The following is a 17,437-nucleotide window of genomic DNA, read 5'->3' as shown; positions in this document are numbered from 1 at the left end:
ATGATACTACAGAAGCATCAGGAATTCAACCAAACTTTCTTGGATTGTAGTCTAAGTGCTCTTGGATCCTAAATTTCATTGCTCTTACTCCGGGCATTTTTTAAAATGAACTGTAGCATTGTGCTCGTTTAGATGATATGTGAAGGCTTGTACAGGGAACTTCAACGTATATCCCAGGAGATGTCTGATATTTTGAGTTACACTGATGAATGCCAACAGGATGTGTTGATGTCGAGGCCAGCACCTTCCACCGAGAGGAATGCTCTCTGGAATTTCCTAGCTGCTGTCACCAGTTCTTCTTCACCATAGGGATTTAATTACTATGTTAATCAGGAGCCAAACTAGATTCCAGAAGCAAAATATTGGGTGTGAATTCCAGGGATTTCCGCAGACATCGAACCTGTATTCTGTGGTCAGATACTCAGTGAACATGTCATCATTCGGTGTCTTGCTGGAGCCGAGGTATTTTAAATGCCATGCAGACACAGAGCTCTTACCCGTTTCCTCTCCTGGGTTGGGGAATGTTACAGACGCAGCATGTTCTGGATCAATGTCCATGCAGGGAGATGATAGGCATAAATAGAGCCTGATAATCAATGTTGCAGGATGCATGCAATTAATGGTAATAGAAAATTAATGTTAGCACCTGTGGTCTTCTGTTAGGTGAGTAATATTCTCCTAGGGAAAATTACAGACCCCCCTAAATCCTTCAAAAGTGTAGAGTCAGCAAGTACTGCTGAAATACTCTGTTGCATTTCAAGTCAGTCAATAATATCATTAGCTTCAAAAGCAGTATTGAGATGCTGTTCTGCATTCATCCTCTTTTTTTTTTTTTTTTTTTTTTCATTTTGTGCTGTCTTCCGTAGAACATTTAGGGAAAAATGAAAAAATCATACAGCCATCAGCATTGGGACAGCACTTCACTTGTGATTTGCAAGACCCTTAGCAGTTCTCCCTGGCTAAAACCAAAAGTGTTATCTTCACTCTGAAAGATCAAGTTTTGCGACACTCTCCCTGTGTCTGTAGTCTCATCCCTGACCCCTCTTGTTTGCAAATTAGGACCTGAACAGTGGTCGTAACCTCTCCTACTGACAGAGAAAGAATTAGCGTAGTCCCTAAGATTTTTTCATAAACTGCTCTGTACTTGTGAGGATATTGGGAGCTCCTAAACAGAGAAGGAAGAGGGAAGAAGGACCAAGTTAAATGGCAAAGGTAGTGCGTTTGGGGTATTATTGCACACTTCAAGTAATAGGAGGCGCAAGGTGGTACACCAGGCAATTTTAACCACACGTGGAGTGAATTAATTCCCCTGAAATGCACTGCTTACCTTGTCACTAGTCATGTTCTGAAATCGATTTTTTTAAACAAAAAATGAGGCAGAAGTCAGACTAGCTCATAGACTGACAACCTGTCAAAAGGCTGTGCTTCCCCAGATTGGTTTCAGAACAACGGATTTTGTTTCATCTTCGTTTCTCCTTGGTATCCAGGAGAACAGCAAGAGGATTGTCCAGATTTTTTCCTTGTTTGTTTTTTGTTTAAGCAAATTGTGGCTCGTTTCTAGTAGAAATCTGAATTGTTTTGTATTTGCAAGCCATTTTCTTCTGGATCTGCTGGAAATGTATTCATATTTTTAAAATCATCCGTTTTCTTGTCCAGTGTATTGTGAAGTTTTACCTTCCTGAATATCAGACTTTTAGTGGGAATGGGAGACTGTAGAGCCTTTCATCTCTGTCCCTTAAACCACATCCAGTGCTGTAAAAATTGAGCATACATTTATGAACGTTATTTAATTTAAACTTGAAAAAAAAGTGAAGATGATCTGTCATTGGCTTTCACCAATCATTTTAGTACAAATTGATTACCTGCATAAAGTTTATATTTTTGCTTTATTTTCTAATGCCTGCTGAGGTTACTATAACATCAGATTTACAACAAATACACAAAATCCTGGTTGGAGTCAGAGGGGTCAGTCTCAACACTGACTGCTCTAGAAGTTACCAGAAATGGCTTATTTGCTTAAAAGTCTGCCCTCCCGCCATGCTGTGGAGGAGCCCCCGGGCTGTCTGGGGTTTGCAGCCTGCACCCTCCTAGCACAGCAGGCTTCGCAGTGGCCAGGGAAAATAAAATTAAGAGCATCTTAACAATATTTCATGTTCTTCCAAACACCTTTTCAGTCAGTCCTTTGGGTTCGAGGGTATGAGCGTTTCCACTGACCCAGCTTGGTGAGGCTGTCCTGCAGCCGAGACAAAATGGCGTCTTGTGGAAGGGCATTTTGAATGGTGGCTCTGGTAGAGCACTGTGGCTCTGAGTGACCCCCAGGAGACTCACCATCCCTCTCCCCTGTCTTTTAGGTCTCGCATCCGCCGGGAGCTGTTCATCGAGGAGATCCAAGCCGGGAGCCAAAGCCAGGCTGGGTCGAGCGACTCTCCTTCCGCCAGAAGCAGCAGGGCCGCTCACAGCTCCGAGGGAGACAGCTGCGATGGCGTGGACGCAGAAGGCCCACCTGAAGGAAAGCCAAGTGGCCCGGAGGCGGATGAGTACAGCAATGCAACCACAAAGTCTCAGGGAGGGTCAGCAGAGTCGGCTTTCGAAGCGGGGGAAGAGGCACTGCAGGGCGCCAGGTCTTCGGAGAAAGCGGAGCCGTTCCAGGCGGAGAGCCTGGAGGACACCGACGACGAGGGCAGGCTCAGAGCACCGCGCCAGAGCTCTCCGCCGGCATCGCAGCGCCCGGGAGAAGCTCTCGAGACACTGCCAAACTCTGCCACGGAAGGGGATGCCTCTACCTCAGCTGCCTCCACCTCAGTCCTTACAGGGGAGAGCTCCTACAAGTCAAAAGAAAGTTCAGAGAAAATCTCCAGTGTGCCAAGTACGAGCTCGACGCCGGCCACAGGCTCGCAGAAAGCCAACTCTCTTCAGAGCTTGTTCGGCTTCTCCGAGGCGGCGAGCTCCAGGAACACGCGAGACAGCTCCTTGAGGAAAAAGAAAGCGGCAAACTTGAACAACATCATCCACCGCTTGGAGAAGGCTGCGAGTCGAGAAGAGGCCGTCGAGTGGGAGTTTTGAGATTAAACTCGCCCAACTCTGGAGAGCTGGGAAGTGAAACTGGACCTCTACTGGTTTTATTGTGTTGCGCACTTAACCGCCCTGCGGGCCACAGGGCAAAAACGCCATAGGCCAAGGTGCATATAGAAAACAAAAAGGAGCGTTAAGCCCAATTTATGTTTGTGTTTTCGAGGAAGAAAACTGAAATGTGTAGTCAAGCTTTTTTGTACCCTGAAGTGTTTTTATTATTGCCCTAAGTGATTTCCACAATTTCTGGAATAACTCATACAGCTTTGCCTTGTGCCCTCCTCTTTGGTGTGGGCTTTAAAAAAAGAAAAACAGAAAAAAAAAAAAATCAAACCCACATATTAAAAGGGGGCTTTTTATCTGCCATCTAATGGCTACAGAGCGATAATACACTATTATCTTCTTAAACCAGGAAAAAAGGGGAGATTTTTCAAAAAAAAAAAGAAAAAAAAAAGAAAGTTTTTTGTAGCTGTTCAGTTGCCACTAAGAGATTGCACAGTCAACCGACTCTAAACACACTAGTTTGGATTCCTACATATTTTCAAGAAAAGAAAAGAATCTTGTTGTTTGAAACTTTGAATTAAAAAAAAAAAACACATTTACTCCACATATTTTTTAACAAAACAAAAAAAAAGTCACATCAGGAAAATATCTTAATTTGTGGTAGCTGACTTAGTGTTTTCTTGTAAGTGAAATAGAATATTGACACGTAGTGCACATTGTTTCATAGCTTTAACTGATTCTGGTCTTTTGCAGACCAGAATTTGTTTAATACACTCCATTTTAGGCCAAATCAGGACAAAAAAAAAAATCTGAATCTAGGTATTTTATAATCTGCTTTTTAACCTCTAACCACAGAGCACGCTGATCAGACCTCATATCTAGGAGGTTTAGGAGACAACTTAGAAACAGCATGTACTTGATCATTTCACTTGGTTTGTAGTGTACAGAATTTCCTTTCAGTAAAGACAGATCGCTCAAAAAAACGTTGGCCAGTAACATTTCAGCCTGCTACTTCGGGGACGTATTCCATAACCCGAAATATTCAGCTTACCTGGAATCGATTAAAGCGTAGTTCACGTGTACGATTGCTGTCACACACCACTAAGAGGGGACTGGAGCTGCCTCAGATAAAGAACTTTTCCTGCTGTTGGTGGCCATTTACTGACTCCCTTCCCACCACAAGCACTGATTTTAAATATGTTTTAGTTGTGGGAAGCTTATTTTTGCGTGGAAAAAAAGAGTACGTGGCAACGACCAGACGGGCTCTTACCGGGACGGAAATAGCCCAAACTCCAAACCAAAACATCCGTGCTCTCGAGTCCCAGTCTAGACCATTCTGCCCTGCAGAAATACAGCCTTTGTCCATTTATTTTATGCACAGGTTAGGGCTGATCAAAGTACAAATCAAATTCTAACTTGTCTCTAACTCCTCCTGTTGTCTATATGTATATGCGTGAGCATAGAGGTGTGTGGAAGGATGTGTGTGCGTGAGTGTGTGCGTGCAATTTTATACGTCTGTGTATTTTCTTACGTACTTGTGCACACATAGAGTGCATTACTGCCACCTTTTTTCAATAAGCTGTTTTATCAGTTATGGCTTCTACAAGTTTGCTAATTTAGACTCCTTTATTGCCATATCTTTAAAACTAACAATAGATGATTTCGGAATATATATATATATAAAAATATATATATATATAATTTTTTTTTGCTTATTTATAGGTGCTGTATTTTATTATCTGATTGTTAGGAAGGGATGAAAGGGGGCAAATATTCTTTAGAGGGATAGACTGCCGGCAGTATTGGGTATAATTTACAAGATGTAGTTGTCATACTGTATATTATTGATTGAAGACTTTTTGACCGTATTGTGTATCATTGAACTTTTGTCTTAGGTCAGCATCTTTTTGATGACACTTTAATGGTGCATTCATTACTTCTTAAGTTTAATTAATATTACTTTTCTGATTTTGGGGGAGGGAGGGATGGGAGAGGAGTTCCGACTTTAAAGGTATGTTCCCAATATTACACCTCAGTGTGCTTGTATTAATTCATTAGTAGGATTTTTGACTGTAAGATGTGAAACCACATTTCTTGCATGATGTTTTAGAACTTATGTATTTCATTTACAGTCTCTTAACATGAACAGCAGCACTTAGTGCAAGTTTTCACAAATTAAGAATCAGTACACTAAAATCAATCCTTTTCATGATTAAGAAAAGAAGGCTCTAGGAGGCTGAAAGGCAGGGATTTATTTCCTATTTTTACTGCTAGCTGTTTCAGGATACCTCCTTGGGTAATTGGGGACTTGTGATGCAAAACTAAAATTGAGAAACAGAGAGAGCAACTGCCCCTTTCTGTGATGAGCTGAGGAGACAATTTGTTCTAACAGAGACCAGTATGTGACAGCACGTGCTGGAAGCGGTTACGGCTTCTTATCTGGAGTGCAGTTAGTCCGCGGGAACGGCCAGCGAGGGAAATAACGTCGGGAAGCAAAGTGTTACCTCTCCGTACCTGTACAGTGTCCTGGTTTGACTTAAAAAGCACAGCTCCATCGATAAATGCACGTCCTGGTAAAAACACACATACCTTAATACAAGTCATAATAAGATGCGTCTTCAGCCAAGAAGCAAAACTTCTGACTAGAAGATGCAGATATTTTCTTATGTTCTTTTTTTTTCTTTGTTGTTGTTTGGTTCAGGTTGGGTTTTTTTACTAATTCTAGGCAATACACTTGCCAGTCTGTTTCTACTGTCCTTGTCTGCTGATTTGAGATCCAGGTGCTTGATGCAGTCAAGTGGTTACTCTCGGCTTTCTTGATAGTGAGGGTTTTTTCTGTTTGACAATTATCTTTTTTTTCAATTAATATTCCCCAAACTGTTCTTGTGCCTGTGTCTAAACGATTGCATTCCATGATGCTTACTGAGAGCTCTTGCTGCATTACACGACAGCAGAACTGTATTCACAGGTTGAACACAAATGCAGCACTTAAGGTCAATCTCTGTTCTTAATAAGCAATACGTAAGTGCCTTGAAACTTATCTCTTTTTTTTTTTTTTCCTGTTTATCTTTGTTTTGCTTTTCAGGTTTCCAGTAGTGCTTTAGGATTCTTTAGCGTCTGCCCAGTTTTTAATGCTGTAATGATTTTTAAAAAGCATATCTGTAGCTTGCCCTAGAGGAAATCTTTCTTTTATAACACTAACTGTTAATTCTAAGCTCCATTATTACATTTGAATCATGTAATTTCGCTGGATAAAGACAGCATTCATAAGTCAAAAGTCATTCCATCCTGCCAAGGGTTGTCGTCGGTATCTATTACAAAATTAATCAAATAAAATGCTGTCAGTATTTCCTATATTTTTGGCACTTTATTAATGGCTTAGCTCCTTTTGTTGCTTCATATTTAATGATCTGCGTTGAATGTGGATTAGCCTGCTGAGATGCTGTTGGGGTGACCCGGGCGATCCTGCCGGGAGTCACTTTGGGTTCCTCAGTGACCACCTTATTTAAGGGCACAGGCAGACGAACACCCTCAGATCGAGCTCGTGGAGTTTAAGTGATGTTCCCAGCTGTTTGTTCCCGATATTTTAGCTAAGGTCACAGCTGCTTTTCTGTTTCAGTGGAAAGTAAAATGGATTAGCTTGGACTACTGCTGAGATTCTCTTGTTGGAGATGAGTTACCTACTGGCTTTCCAAACTGGCAGAGACCTCCCCAGTTTAGAGACTGAACTTCAGCAACGCTGAATGATTTTACCTGTAATTCTGCTCAAGTGCAGAATTTGAAAATAATGCTTTTAGGAAAATGTGTATTGGAATAACTTTTTTTCATTAATTAAAAGGATAAAAAGTTGGAGGAGAAGAAATGCCAAAGAGTAGCATGGTGGCTTTTTACACTTTTGGGTCACTGATTACGCGGGAAGGGAAAAGGCGTTATTTAGGTACGTTGGCACAGGGCTTGTCTCACGGGGCAGTCGTTTTGTAGACCGCAGAGGGTGGCAACAGAGCCCTCACTGACAACGCTTCTTTTCCTGATGGATAAAATCACAGGAAGTTTTCAGAAAATCTGAAATGCTAGAGTCTGGGGTTTTTTCTGAGGTTCTTTAAAAGCATTTTTATTTTCTCTTTCTGTTTCCAGTTCCGTGCTCTTACTAAAGCTGTGGATGAAGGACCCAGGCTATTTTAACAGAAATACCTTTACACTGCAGTTAAAATTGTTGGTTTTTTTCGCTCTGGATAGTTAGGGAAGGAAAACAGTGTAATACTTTGCTAAAAGCAAGGGAAGAGTATCCCTTGGCAGAGGGGGTCATACAGTATGATTGCCGATACGCTTCCATTTTTGAGGATACGGATTTCAGACAACAGAATTGCATGTTTATTGGCAGAAATGCATTTGATTACAATTGCTGTTGATGCCATAAAATTTGACCATTTTGTTTATTCATCTCTAAAAAAATAGAGCCACTCTTTAAGGGAACCTGTATCAGTGCACTCTGCCCATATTGCAAATTAGTGAGTCCTTTAGTAATAAACTCCTTGCTGTAACAGAAAAGATCTGTCTTACAGTTAAAAAGAAAAACGAATAGATGTGCCTTTCTCATTAGGTGAAAGATCTTTGCATTATTTTTATGTAACTTACGGGAATGGTGTAGAGAAGGGGGTTCGTGAACATGACAGAATTCTATGCAATATTCTCTGATCCAGTTACTTAAAAGTTGCTATTTTTCAGTCCTTTAATGGGAGAAATAGTAAGTTAGAGAAGCGCATCATTCTGGTCGTAATTCAAACTACAAAGCTGATAAATTCACATAAAATAGGATTGAGGGAAATCTGACAAAATAATGTAATGAAAGAATGGAAAATGCTAACAGTGGTTGCAGTCCCCACTAGCACAGCTACAGTCAGAATTCTGTCATTTTCCATCTTAAAATTATTAATTTCAATTATTGTTAAAACTTACATGAAATAAAAATGCTCCTAGTGAAAACAGGGCAGGTTAGAAACAGGGGGAAAAAATAAAAATTTGACCATACATAAATTATGAGAATACATGAAAAAAGTAATTGTTTTTGGACAGCGCTTTGCACTTAAATCCAAAATAGTTTATCTGGACTAGTGCCTTTAGCAAGGTTACAAAGAGATCGGTAATCTTAGCAATTTGTTGCCAACCAAAAGTAAAGAGGTGACATTTTTAACGTGCAGATGGAGGGCACTATTTTTGCTTCATTTGTGTCTCTTTCTAACAAGTGAGTTTCTTCAATTATCTCTTTTTCTTCTTCACCCAGCGTACGTGCCCTAGGATATTCTCTGTCTTAGAGCCACTGCGTATGGCTGAGCTGTGAGCGCTTCTTGAAGACTATCAGAAACGTAGGAGGAGAAGAAGAAAAGTTGGTTCTTAGGTGGGGGCCGGATTTAACCTTTGCTAAAACCAACCCAAGTCTTTCCCGTGAGTGAGTGGCAGCTTTGGCCCTGATGAGACGAGCTGCTGATAGCCTCATATTCCTAATTTTAACTCTCGCAGATAAAACAGCTGCAGTGTTCAGTTTGCTCATATGTTGGCCTGCTACTTTCCCCCTGCACTTTCTATTGCCCCGCTGTTTGAACATCAACATTTTCTTCTCTTGTGTTGCATATACAATCAACTTATTTTTTAAAAAAAAGAATTTTAAAATTCTGTACAAACAAAAGATTTTTTTTTTTCCAGCAGTTTAAATTTTGCAAGGAGTTTCACATTGCAAGGAGAATCACTGGCATGGAAAGCACAAGACCTGAATTTCTTTTCTGGCTCAACTGTCTTAGTTTGAAAAGTGACTTACCAGTCCCTGTCTCCTTCACATACGTATTTGAGCTCTAAAATGTAGAAATATTTCACTGATTTGTATTTTCTTCCCCAACCCTTTTATGGGATATATTGACTATGTCATATAAAAAATATAGTTAATAATGAACTTTATAGCAAGAAAAGCCCTTTATGCTATGCCTAGGGACTGATCTGTTCTACATGACCAGGTCATGTACTGTACCCTACCCTATTAATATGCAAGGATAAAAAGTTTTTATGCTCTGAAGGTGAAATTTATCCTTTTGGAGAAGGTTAGCATTAGGCCTGTGCACTTAAGTTTTCAAAAAGCCTTAAAAACAGGTATGTAAGTAAGTGGTGCTCTCTCTCTCCTCAGGGATGATTTCCCCCCCCAGCCAAGCGGTACTGTGGCATATTTAATATAAGTTATTAGTTGTAAGGTCATTTTCCAGTTGAAGAAAGTCATTCATTTAACTTTTATTAGTGAGCCTCCTCACTGGCATCCTCTGGTACGGCCAGGGACGGATGGAGGCGTCACCCTTGCATTTCTACAACTATTTTGTGAATGTGAAAAGAACCTGATCTGATTCCTGGGCTTCATTTTCATTGCTACTCACAAACGTGTTCGGGCACTAAAGTGCATTAAAAGGAAATGCCTCCATTTAAAAAATTAATCAGATTATTGTATTTTTCCTTGCCCAGCTATTTTACGAAGGACGATTGCTGCCATTTTTCAAGCTTGCTTTACTCACGCTGATGTTAGTAGATTTTTGCCACACTTCTGTAGATTTCTTATTATTAAAACTGTTGGTTTCACAGTATCAGTTTCTTTATATTTTGAAACAGCCAGGTGCGGGGAATGACTGAATTCTTAACCATAATAGTGCAGGAAACAATACATCAGAAGTAGATGCCTAAAGTCCCCATGACAAAAAAAGTCTTTGACTTTTTGTTTGAATTTTAGAGATATCTGTACTATGTAGTACAGTCTTCATCCAAAGATCCTTGGAAATGGAGAGTCGTGTCAGGAATTTCCTGCCGTTGTGGTGACATACCTGCTTTTTGCATTGTTACTGTGTAATTCTGTGGTAATGTTCGTAACAGCGCAATCTCTCTGTTGATAACAAGAATAACGGCATTAAGTTGCGTTATTCTCTTCTGTCTATGCGGGTAATTAATATGCATTTTTAGGAGTTGTTAAATGTGTATTTGTACATGATTCCAGTATGGAAAAGCCCCTCTGTATATGTAGTAGTTACATGCTTGGTCTTAACGGTGCGGTAGAATTGCTAGAGCCAAATTCGTTAAATCATTTGGGGTGTAGGTGAGGGAGGGCTTAAAACCAATGTGTATTTTAATGCATAGAGGATGCCATTTTCCCACTTGTCAGATAAGTTCCCTGTTGTAAAGAGGGGATTAGCCATCTGAGAGATCAACGCGGGTTTAGCTAACGAGGAGGGGGAAGATCACGTTCAGAATACATAAAAATAATTCCAAGGGTCTGAGATGTCCAAAAGCCAAGGAATCAGAAATGAAGGGTCAAACCTCATCTGCAACATCCCGTGACAGTTGGTCTGTACGTTTTGCTTTGCTACGGCCTGCAGGAAGTTAATATGCCGGGTATTTGCACATGTAAAATACACTCTACCTACGTACAGCAGGGAGGGGAACAGTAAAGACATTTGTAACGCATTAAACAATCGCAAGAGCAGCTCATCAGTAAATTAAGCCAAGTATCGAGTTAAAGCACGTTGTTCATCCTTGGTCTCCCTAAGCTGAAAATTCAAGTATTCTTAGCAGATAGAAATTCTTCTTAGAAATTCCGTGTTCCGCAGTTCCTCTCAGAAGGTGAGCATCTGTCTTCAAGGGAAGAAATAAAACTTGGCACTTGACTTGCTCTGAAGTACAATCCTATCTCCAAATAACTACAAAAAATATTTTCTACAATCAGTCTTTCAATCAGACTTCTCTGGCTTTTGTTAGCTTATGTTAGACCCTTAGTGCTATTTTGATGTATTATTTATATGTGGGTAAATTATTACTAGCTTTAAAAGTGTTTCCAAAGTACCTAGTTACCTCTGGATGCTATACAGGGAGTACTTGAGCTTCTAGTTCGTAAAGGCGGCGTGCGGGGAATAAGCAAGGTGACATCTCTATCGTACTTTTTCCTTGATCAGGGCTTCCATTTCCTTCTCGCCTCCTCCAGAGAGATGGAGATCATGGATCAGTTTTTTTTCTGTGGGGGAAAGATTTTAGTTTAGCTTGAAATTATTTTATTTTCATTCAGTAGGCATGTCATCAAAATCCTGCATGTTACCGCATTTCCCGTTAAGTTTTTAGTTTTTGCTGCTTTCCTAAAATTTACTATTTACCAGACTTTCTATACTTGGAAAGCTATGTGCCTTATTTCCTAATCTCTTCATGGAGAATAATCTAAAGCACAGTGATCTAGATTGCAGCATTCACAGCAGCTTTTCATTTGGGTGGGGGGAAAGCGAGCACCGATCGAGGAGCGTTTCAGTGGCCCAACATGAGTTGCCCCTTTGCCAACAAGCACTTCAAACACTGTGCGTTAAGTCTTTGTGCAATAGAAATTCTTGTTCTGCGTTTGGAGGTTCGTGTCCCAGCTGCCAAACTCGGGCGAGCACGAGCTCTAGTTTAGGAGAATTCAGGTTCCTGGGGAAAAAAAAATTAAAAAAAAAAATATATATATATCCCTCTGGGTTGGCTCCAGCAGTACGGTGGGGTCTCGGGTTAGGAAGTCCACTGTCACCCGGCAGCGTTAGTGCTTGTAAGGCTCAGTCTCACCTGGCGTACTCGTAGGGCTGTCAGCATTCACGAAACACTCGTGGACTTCAGCCGTCGCTAACTGCGACCGTGTCCTTTGGTGCCATTGGTAATACCCGCTGTCTTCATTTCCCTTGGGGAGGCACTGTAAAGTCATTCCAGTCCGAGTTAGGTTTTGTAAAGAACAGGTTTCACCCACCCATCCTCAGCCCTTACCAGCGCTTGTGCGTTAATTTGTCAAGCTTGCTCTCTCTACAGCATCATAAGGTGAAATATATAAAGGTGGTTTGTAATTAGGAAAGCAGTCTAATATTTCCTATTTATGAGATTAATCTTAACAGGTTTTTTTTTGAGGTTTGTTTTTGTTTGATATAAACACAACAGGAGTATACATATCCCCTAAACGGACGTTGGAGAAAGTTTGGGCTATCCTAGCGATGGAGCGGGGTGGTGTCGGCTCGTCCTAGTATCCATATCATTGTGCCCCTGTTGTGTTTTCTAGAGCAATCTTTTTTTTAAAAAAAAAAAAAAGTATTTTATCTAAATGCCTAATAAATAATATTATTTAAATAGTTTTAAAATAATTTAGGACTGAGAATAAGAAGCCTCAGTTGTGAGAGAAGAGACTTAAAATATACAGAGAGGGAAAATACCCTTAGCCTCCTAGAGCCTCTACTGAGAATTTCATGAAGATGCAGTGCCCCTTGGTCAAAGTAAATTGCGATTTACTCCAGTGTTAATTTAAAATGAGAGACTGGTTTCCTGTGATGTTCATCTTTGTTGGCATATGTTTGAATTTCTGAATTCAGAGCTGATTTTCTTCTCATTCAAAGTTGGTCAAAGAAAAAAAAAAAAGAAAAAAAAAACCACCTTGTGCAGCAGCAACTTTTCCTGGTGTGAACTCTGGAAATACACATTGTGAATTGATCTTTGTCACGGAGGAGTCGTTTAGTTTTCTTGCGGTGTCGAAACACGTTCAGACAGGCTTTCCCTGGCTAGGTATCGCTTCACGAGCGAGCGAGAGAAAAGCTGCATAAGCCAAACTGAAAACCGTTGCGCTAGAAATTCCCCCTGCTTGTCACAGGGGAACGTGTGTCTGCACGAGGGACGATGCAAAGGGCCTCCGGTCAGCACCGAACCAGCCGCCCCCGCAATAAAACCTTACGGCGGGCAAAGCTGGAAGGTGCTGAGCTAGTTGCAGGGCACGTCACCACGTCTGTGGATTTGGAAGCAAATTTGCACTTTGCCTTTCGAGGGTGTCCCACTAAAAACCATCAGATGAATTTCCCACGCGAGGTTTGTTTTTTTTTTTTCTTCTGGCATAGTCTGAAAGAATAAAACAAAGACTAGAAAAAGCCCTACGGTAACTATTGGATAACCTCTGCAAAACAAAAAAAGGTTGTTCCTGTCAGAATACTCTATGCATTTCTGTCTTGAAAAGCATTTTCTACCCTTCCTTTTCCGAAAGCGGGCACCGCACGCCCCACTCGCTGGAAACGCGGCGAGAATGTCAAATGTACGAATTTGGACGTTAATTCCAAAGCAGATGGAGGCTGGCTGGGGGGGGGGGTGATGTTCTTTTTTTTTTTTTTTTTTTAATTGTTTCCCTCATGTCCCTTTCATTTTTGTTTTTATTAAAAAATTAACTCTTTGCATTTGTGCAATAACTACTTGCCATGATAATGGGCAGACCTTTGAAATGCCCCGACTACTAACACAGCACAAGATGAACTCAAACAGAAAGTGGTGTACTTTTTCCTGAGAACTTTTTTTTTTTTTTTAATAATAAGCTCAGTTTTTACCCCAGTGTATTGTGGTGTCTTACATTTTTAGCAGTATTTTATATTTTTTCTGTAACGCACTAAGTCTTAGATGTTTTTAGAGCTTGTTTGTTATATTCACAATCACAGATTTAAAAAAAAAAAAAAAAAGATCCTCACAAAGACCCAATTGACCAAAAAAAAAAAAAAAAAGTGTCATTTTTTTTGTACAAGTAGCTTTGAGAAGCCCACATTGTGTTGCTGTGACTCATCTTTTGTAACATTTTATTTCTTGGTATTTGTTTAAACATAAAAGTAAGAGTTTATATGGCTGGCAGTAGCAGGGCAGCGCTCCCTCCGTCAGCAGAATGGCATTGTTTCTTCTGTCTTTGTTTGGTTAGCCATATAATGTTTGTTCTCAGCACTGTACAACGGTCCCTATATGATATGGAGAAGCAATATCACTGTATGAAACTCACACGATGTATTATTATTATTATTATTCACTAGCACCCTAGGTGTGATAATTGAAGTAAATATCTTTTATACAAACACAATTACGCGTGGGCTGTCTTTATTAAGGTGAGACCTGAGTCCAAGCAGCAAACATTTACATTGGTGGTTCTGACTGTTCGGTGATGTCCAGGGGAATGAATGAAAGGGCTGGGTTTTGGTGGGGATTTCTGTTTGTCCAGGGGAGGAAAATTTACTTTATTTTTTTATATCAGTTTCGGGGGGGGGGGGGGAGAATGTTTCTTAATACCTTGAATATTGAAGTGTCAGATTTCCAAACTGTCTCCTTTTTTTTAGTGGAATTCATGCGTTACGATTACTGCTGCAGTCAGTGGGAGGGGGACACCGGCTTCGTGGACAGAAAAAAGATGTATTTTGGGTCTGAGACTGCAGGAAGGATTGTTCTGAGCTCCATAACAATATATTAGCTAATTAAAAAAAAAAAAAAATTACAGATGTTGTCTGAGGTCAGAAGTACTTTAGATTCAAAAATGAGAATGTAAAAAAATTTTCCCAGATATTTGGCTCGTTTTATTTTTCCAGATACTTTATATAAAGATGAATTTCTCTTCTAGTGCCTTATGACATGATGTTCCTAGAAATATGCTCAGTATTTACAGAGTCTAGAATTTGAAGTTTGGTGTTGGTAAAGGAATAGATGTTTTAATCCTCCATCGATGGAATGATATTTAAAAAACTAGTAGAATAAAGCTCTGTGTTTTCTGCTTTTGAAACGTCTGTGTGACGGGTTGTTCTACATGGTGTAAAGGTTCTGGGGTTTAACACTTTTTTTTCTTTTTTTTTTTGGCCCTGCTATTAGACGACTGGTCAAACTGTTGCTTGCTATTAATGGCGTTATCTTGTGTAATTTGACCCTAATCATTTTAAGCTGGATACTAAACATCTACACTTTGAACGTGTTATGGCTCAAGTTGGTTAATTTGTGTATTTGTAACCTGCACTTTTCTTCAGGTGTGGTGCTATCGGCACTGAACTACTAAAATCACGCGCGTGGCGATGAGCAAAAGGTGCATTATGCTTGTGAAAACACAGGCCTAGTACTGAAGAAGTTGGAGGGGGTTCCTTGTAGCTCAGAAGCACACATCCAGTATAAAACCAGACTCTGCTCTCAAGCCTCAATCTCCAAAAGTTTATTTTGGGGAAATTAGGAAGGCCACCAAACCCACAAGGCTGTATCTCAGACGTCAGGAGCAGATACTTAGGGTCTTCCGTGGAGATAGGTGGATCTTCCGTGATGGCTTCATTGGTAGCCCTTCAAAAGGATGTTGAAAATCTCCTTTCCAGAAGGAGAAGTGTATGCCGTGTGTTCCCATAGACCCCTCCTGGTCAGCGCTGGGGCACGCTCGTATCTCACCGCTGTTCCTGCTGGTAAACGCCTGCTTCTGGCGTCAGACGCTGTAGGAAGGGTGAAGTCTTACATAGGAAATACTACTGGCATTTGCTGAGTTAATGGGAGTTTGTGGTATCCTGAGGTGCAGGAATAAGTTAGCACCCGGTGAGCACCCCAGTGCCACAGGTACTGGCCGCGGTCCCGTACCTGCCCCGCAGTCAGCGAGAGGTGGTTTGTCTTTCAGTGGGAGCGGGGGGGTATTTTTTCTCATGGCACCTTGTTCCACCAGGTAAGAACATGCTGTGAGCAGCCGAGGTGGTGCTTTTGGGTCCCGCTTCTTTCCATTTTGAAATGCTATCTTTTTTTTTTTTTTCCCCTAAGTATTTCTCTTTTAATGGAAGTGGTGAAGAAATTGTGTACTTGCCAACAGAGGGCTTCAGAAAACATGATTTGATTACAGTAGAGCATTTTATTTTCTTTTTGCTCCAAGCTATGGGAAACTGATAAGAAAATTCAAACTGTTTTCTTGAACTCTTCCTAGTTACCCATGTAATTATCTTAGTACCCTTGGAAATAATCTGCTCTTCTATGAAATCTCTGTCCTTACAGGGAGAATTTATTAAGCAGTACTGTGTTTCTTTGCTGAGGGCTGTTTATTTTGGAGTGGCTGGGCCAGGAGGAAAGGGAAGGAGAAATCCTTCAAACCTTCCCTTCCCGGCAGGCCCTCAAAATGTGAAAAGGGGAAAAGGAGGGGAGGGAGCAGAAATCCTGCCTGCACCTCCTCTGCCGGCCGCCGGCAGAGAAACCCAGGGAGCTGGGTCTGAGCGGCTGTGGGGTGGGTGCTCCTCGCTGTGGTTTGGCAGCTCCTTTTGCTCTTCCCCGAGGCCACTGTCACAGGTGTATGTAAGGGCACGGATGGAAAGGACTGCAGAGGACTTGAGGAAGGATGCTCATGTATCATAACGAGCACAGCAGCTAGGGTGAAGAGGTCTTTTCCCTGTGCTCCCAAACCCTTTGTCACCTGGGCAGATGAAGTCTCAAATTTTGTCCTTGGGGTGTTGGATGTGATCTGCTTTCTGTTGTCCTTATTTTTTCTTGTCTTTTTGACAGCATGTGAAAGTAAAAATGAGAAGGGTTGTTCTTGCTGCCTTTATTGGTGCCAGTCCCAGCCCTTGCAATCTAGGACTGCACATCTTCTGTATACATCCCTGAAGGATGGCCCTGAAGGTTCTTGATATCTTCTCTGACAGCCTCTATATCTGCAGAGCAACCTCATCAGTTCATTCTTGGAGCTTTTCCAGGGCTGGTAACTGACTAAAGACTAGGTAGATTGTGCTAGGACTTGCAGATGGCTTTCAGAGCTGTCGTCATTCCTTTCTTTTCATCATCTGCTTTCTTTTTTTGCCCTTTTAGAAAGATTGCAGAAGGTCTGATCAGAGAATAATCCTGTGGCAGGTACAGAGGCGATAAACAAGGACAGCCTGATTGCTACCCATAAGCAAAGCTGCAGGCTGAGATGATTCCCGGACTAACATAACCCAGGCGTTTTGGCTACTCGGGTGCTCTCGGAGCCGACTGACCTTTCCTCCCTCCCTGGAGATTAGACAGGTTTCTTTAAAATGTCCCAAAAGCCCAGTTCTTGTGTGACTTCTGTAGTGTTGGGTGGATCTCTGGAGCACTTCATTTCTTTATTTGCTCTGGGGAGATTTTTGGAAGAATACACACCCTTCAGGTGATGGTGATGCTTCTTCATTGCTTTGTGTGAGGTGAGGTGGACCTCAGGAGATGGCTCAGCTGGGCTTTTGTGCTACCACGTGCCCTTCAGCCTTTACCTCTGAACAGTTTTGCACCACAGAGGACTCTGCTAGATTTGAGAGACAGGGCTCTGATGCCTTGTAGAAAAGAAATGTTAAATCATTCCCTTCTGCCTTGTCCTGTTTCTCAGCCTACTGACAGCTCACAGCAACGGTGGCCCCAGGGAAAAGGCTTTGCATAAAGTTAAGACAAATTGAATGACTCCCACACAACTCTGGACCATGCAGAAATGCTGTCCCACTCTATGAAAAGGTCAAGACAGAGCTAGAACCATTGAGATGTACAACACTGAAAGGCCTTTGACAACCTTTCTGTTGCGGGAAGGATTTTGGCTCAGATCTTT

The 17,437-nt window shown here is 41.3% G+C and overlaps 1 protein-coding gene across 13 annotated transcripts in view; it reads left to right on the top strand.

The window, feature by feature from the left end:
• Positions 1 to 17,437, top strand: part of CUX1 (cut like homeobox 1) — a 278,791-nt gene that overhangs the window by 243,549 nt on the left and 17,805 nt on the right. For 6 of the 13 annotated variants that reach the window (XM_075771596.1, XM_075771600.1, XM_075771593.1 and 3 more), the window contains one exon: positions 2,352 to 3,397. The exons of 1 other annotated variant lie outside the window; for it this stretch is intronic. In XM_075771596.1, coding sequence (XP_075627711.1) covers positions 2,352 to 3,063 — 712 coding nt within the window. In that variant the 3' untranslated portion in view covers positions 3,064 to 3,397. Of the gene's footprint in view, positions 1 to 2,351; positions 3,528 to 17,437 lie in introns of those variants that run through there. 6 more of the 13 variants (XM_075771597.1, XM_075771595.1, XM_075771592.1 and 3 more) reach the window with 2 other exon arrangements.

This window comes from Balearica regulorum, chromosome 19, assembly GCF_011004875.1.
Source record: "Balearica regulorum gibbericeps isolate bBalReg1 chromosome 19, bBalReg1.pri, whole genome shotgun sequence".
Lineage (NCBI taxonomy): Eukaryota > Metazoa > Chordata > Aves > Gruiformes > Gruidae > Balearica > Balearica regulorum.
Note: the sequence above shows the minus strand (reverse complement) of the source record. Positions and strands in the feature narration are given on the sequence as shown.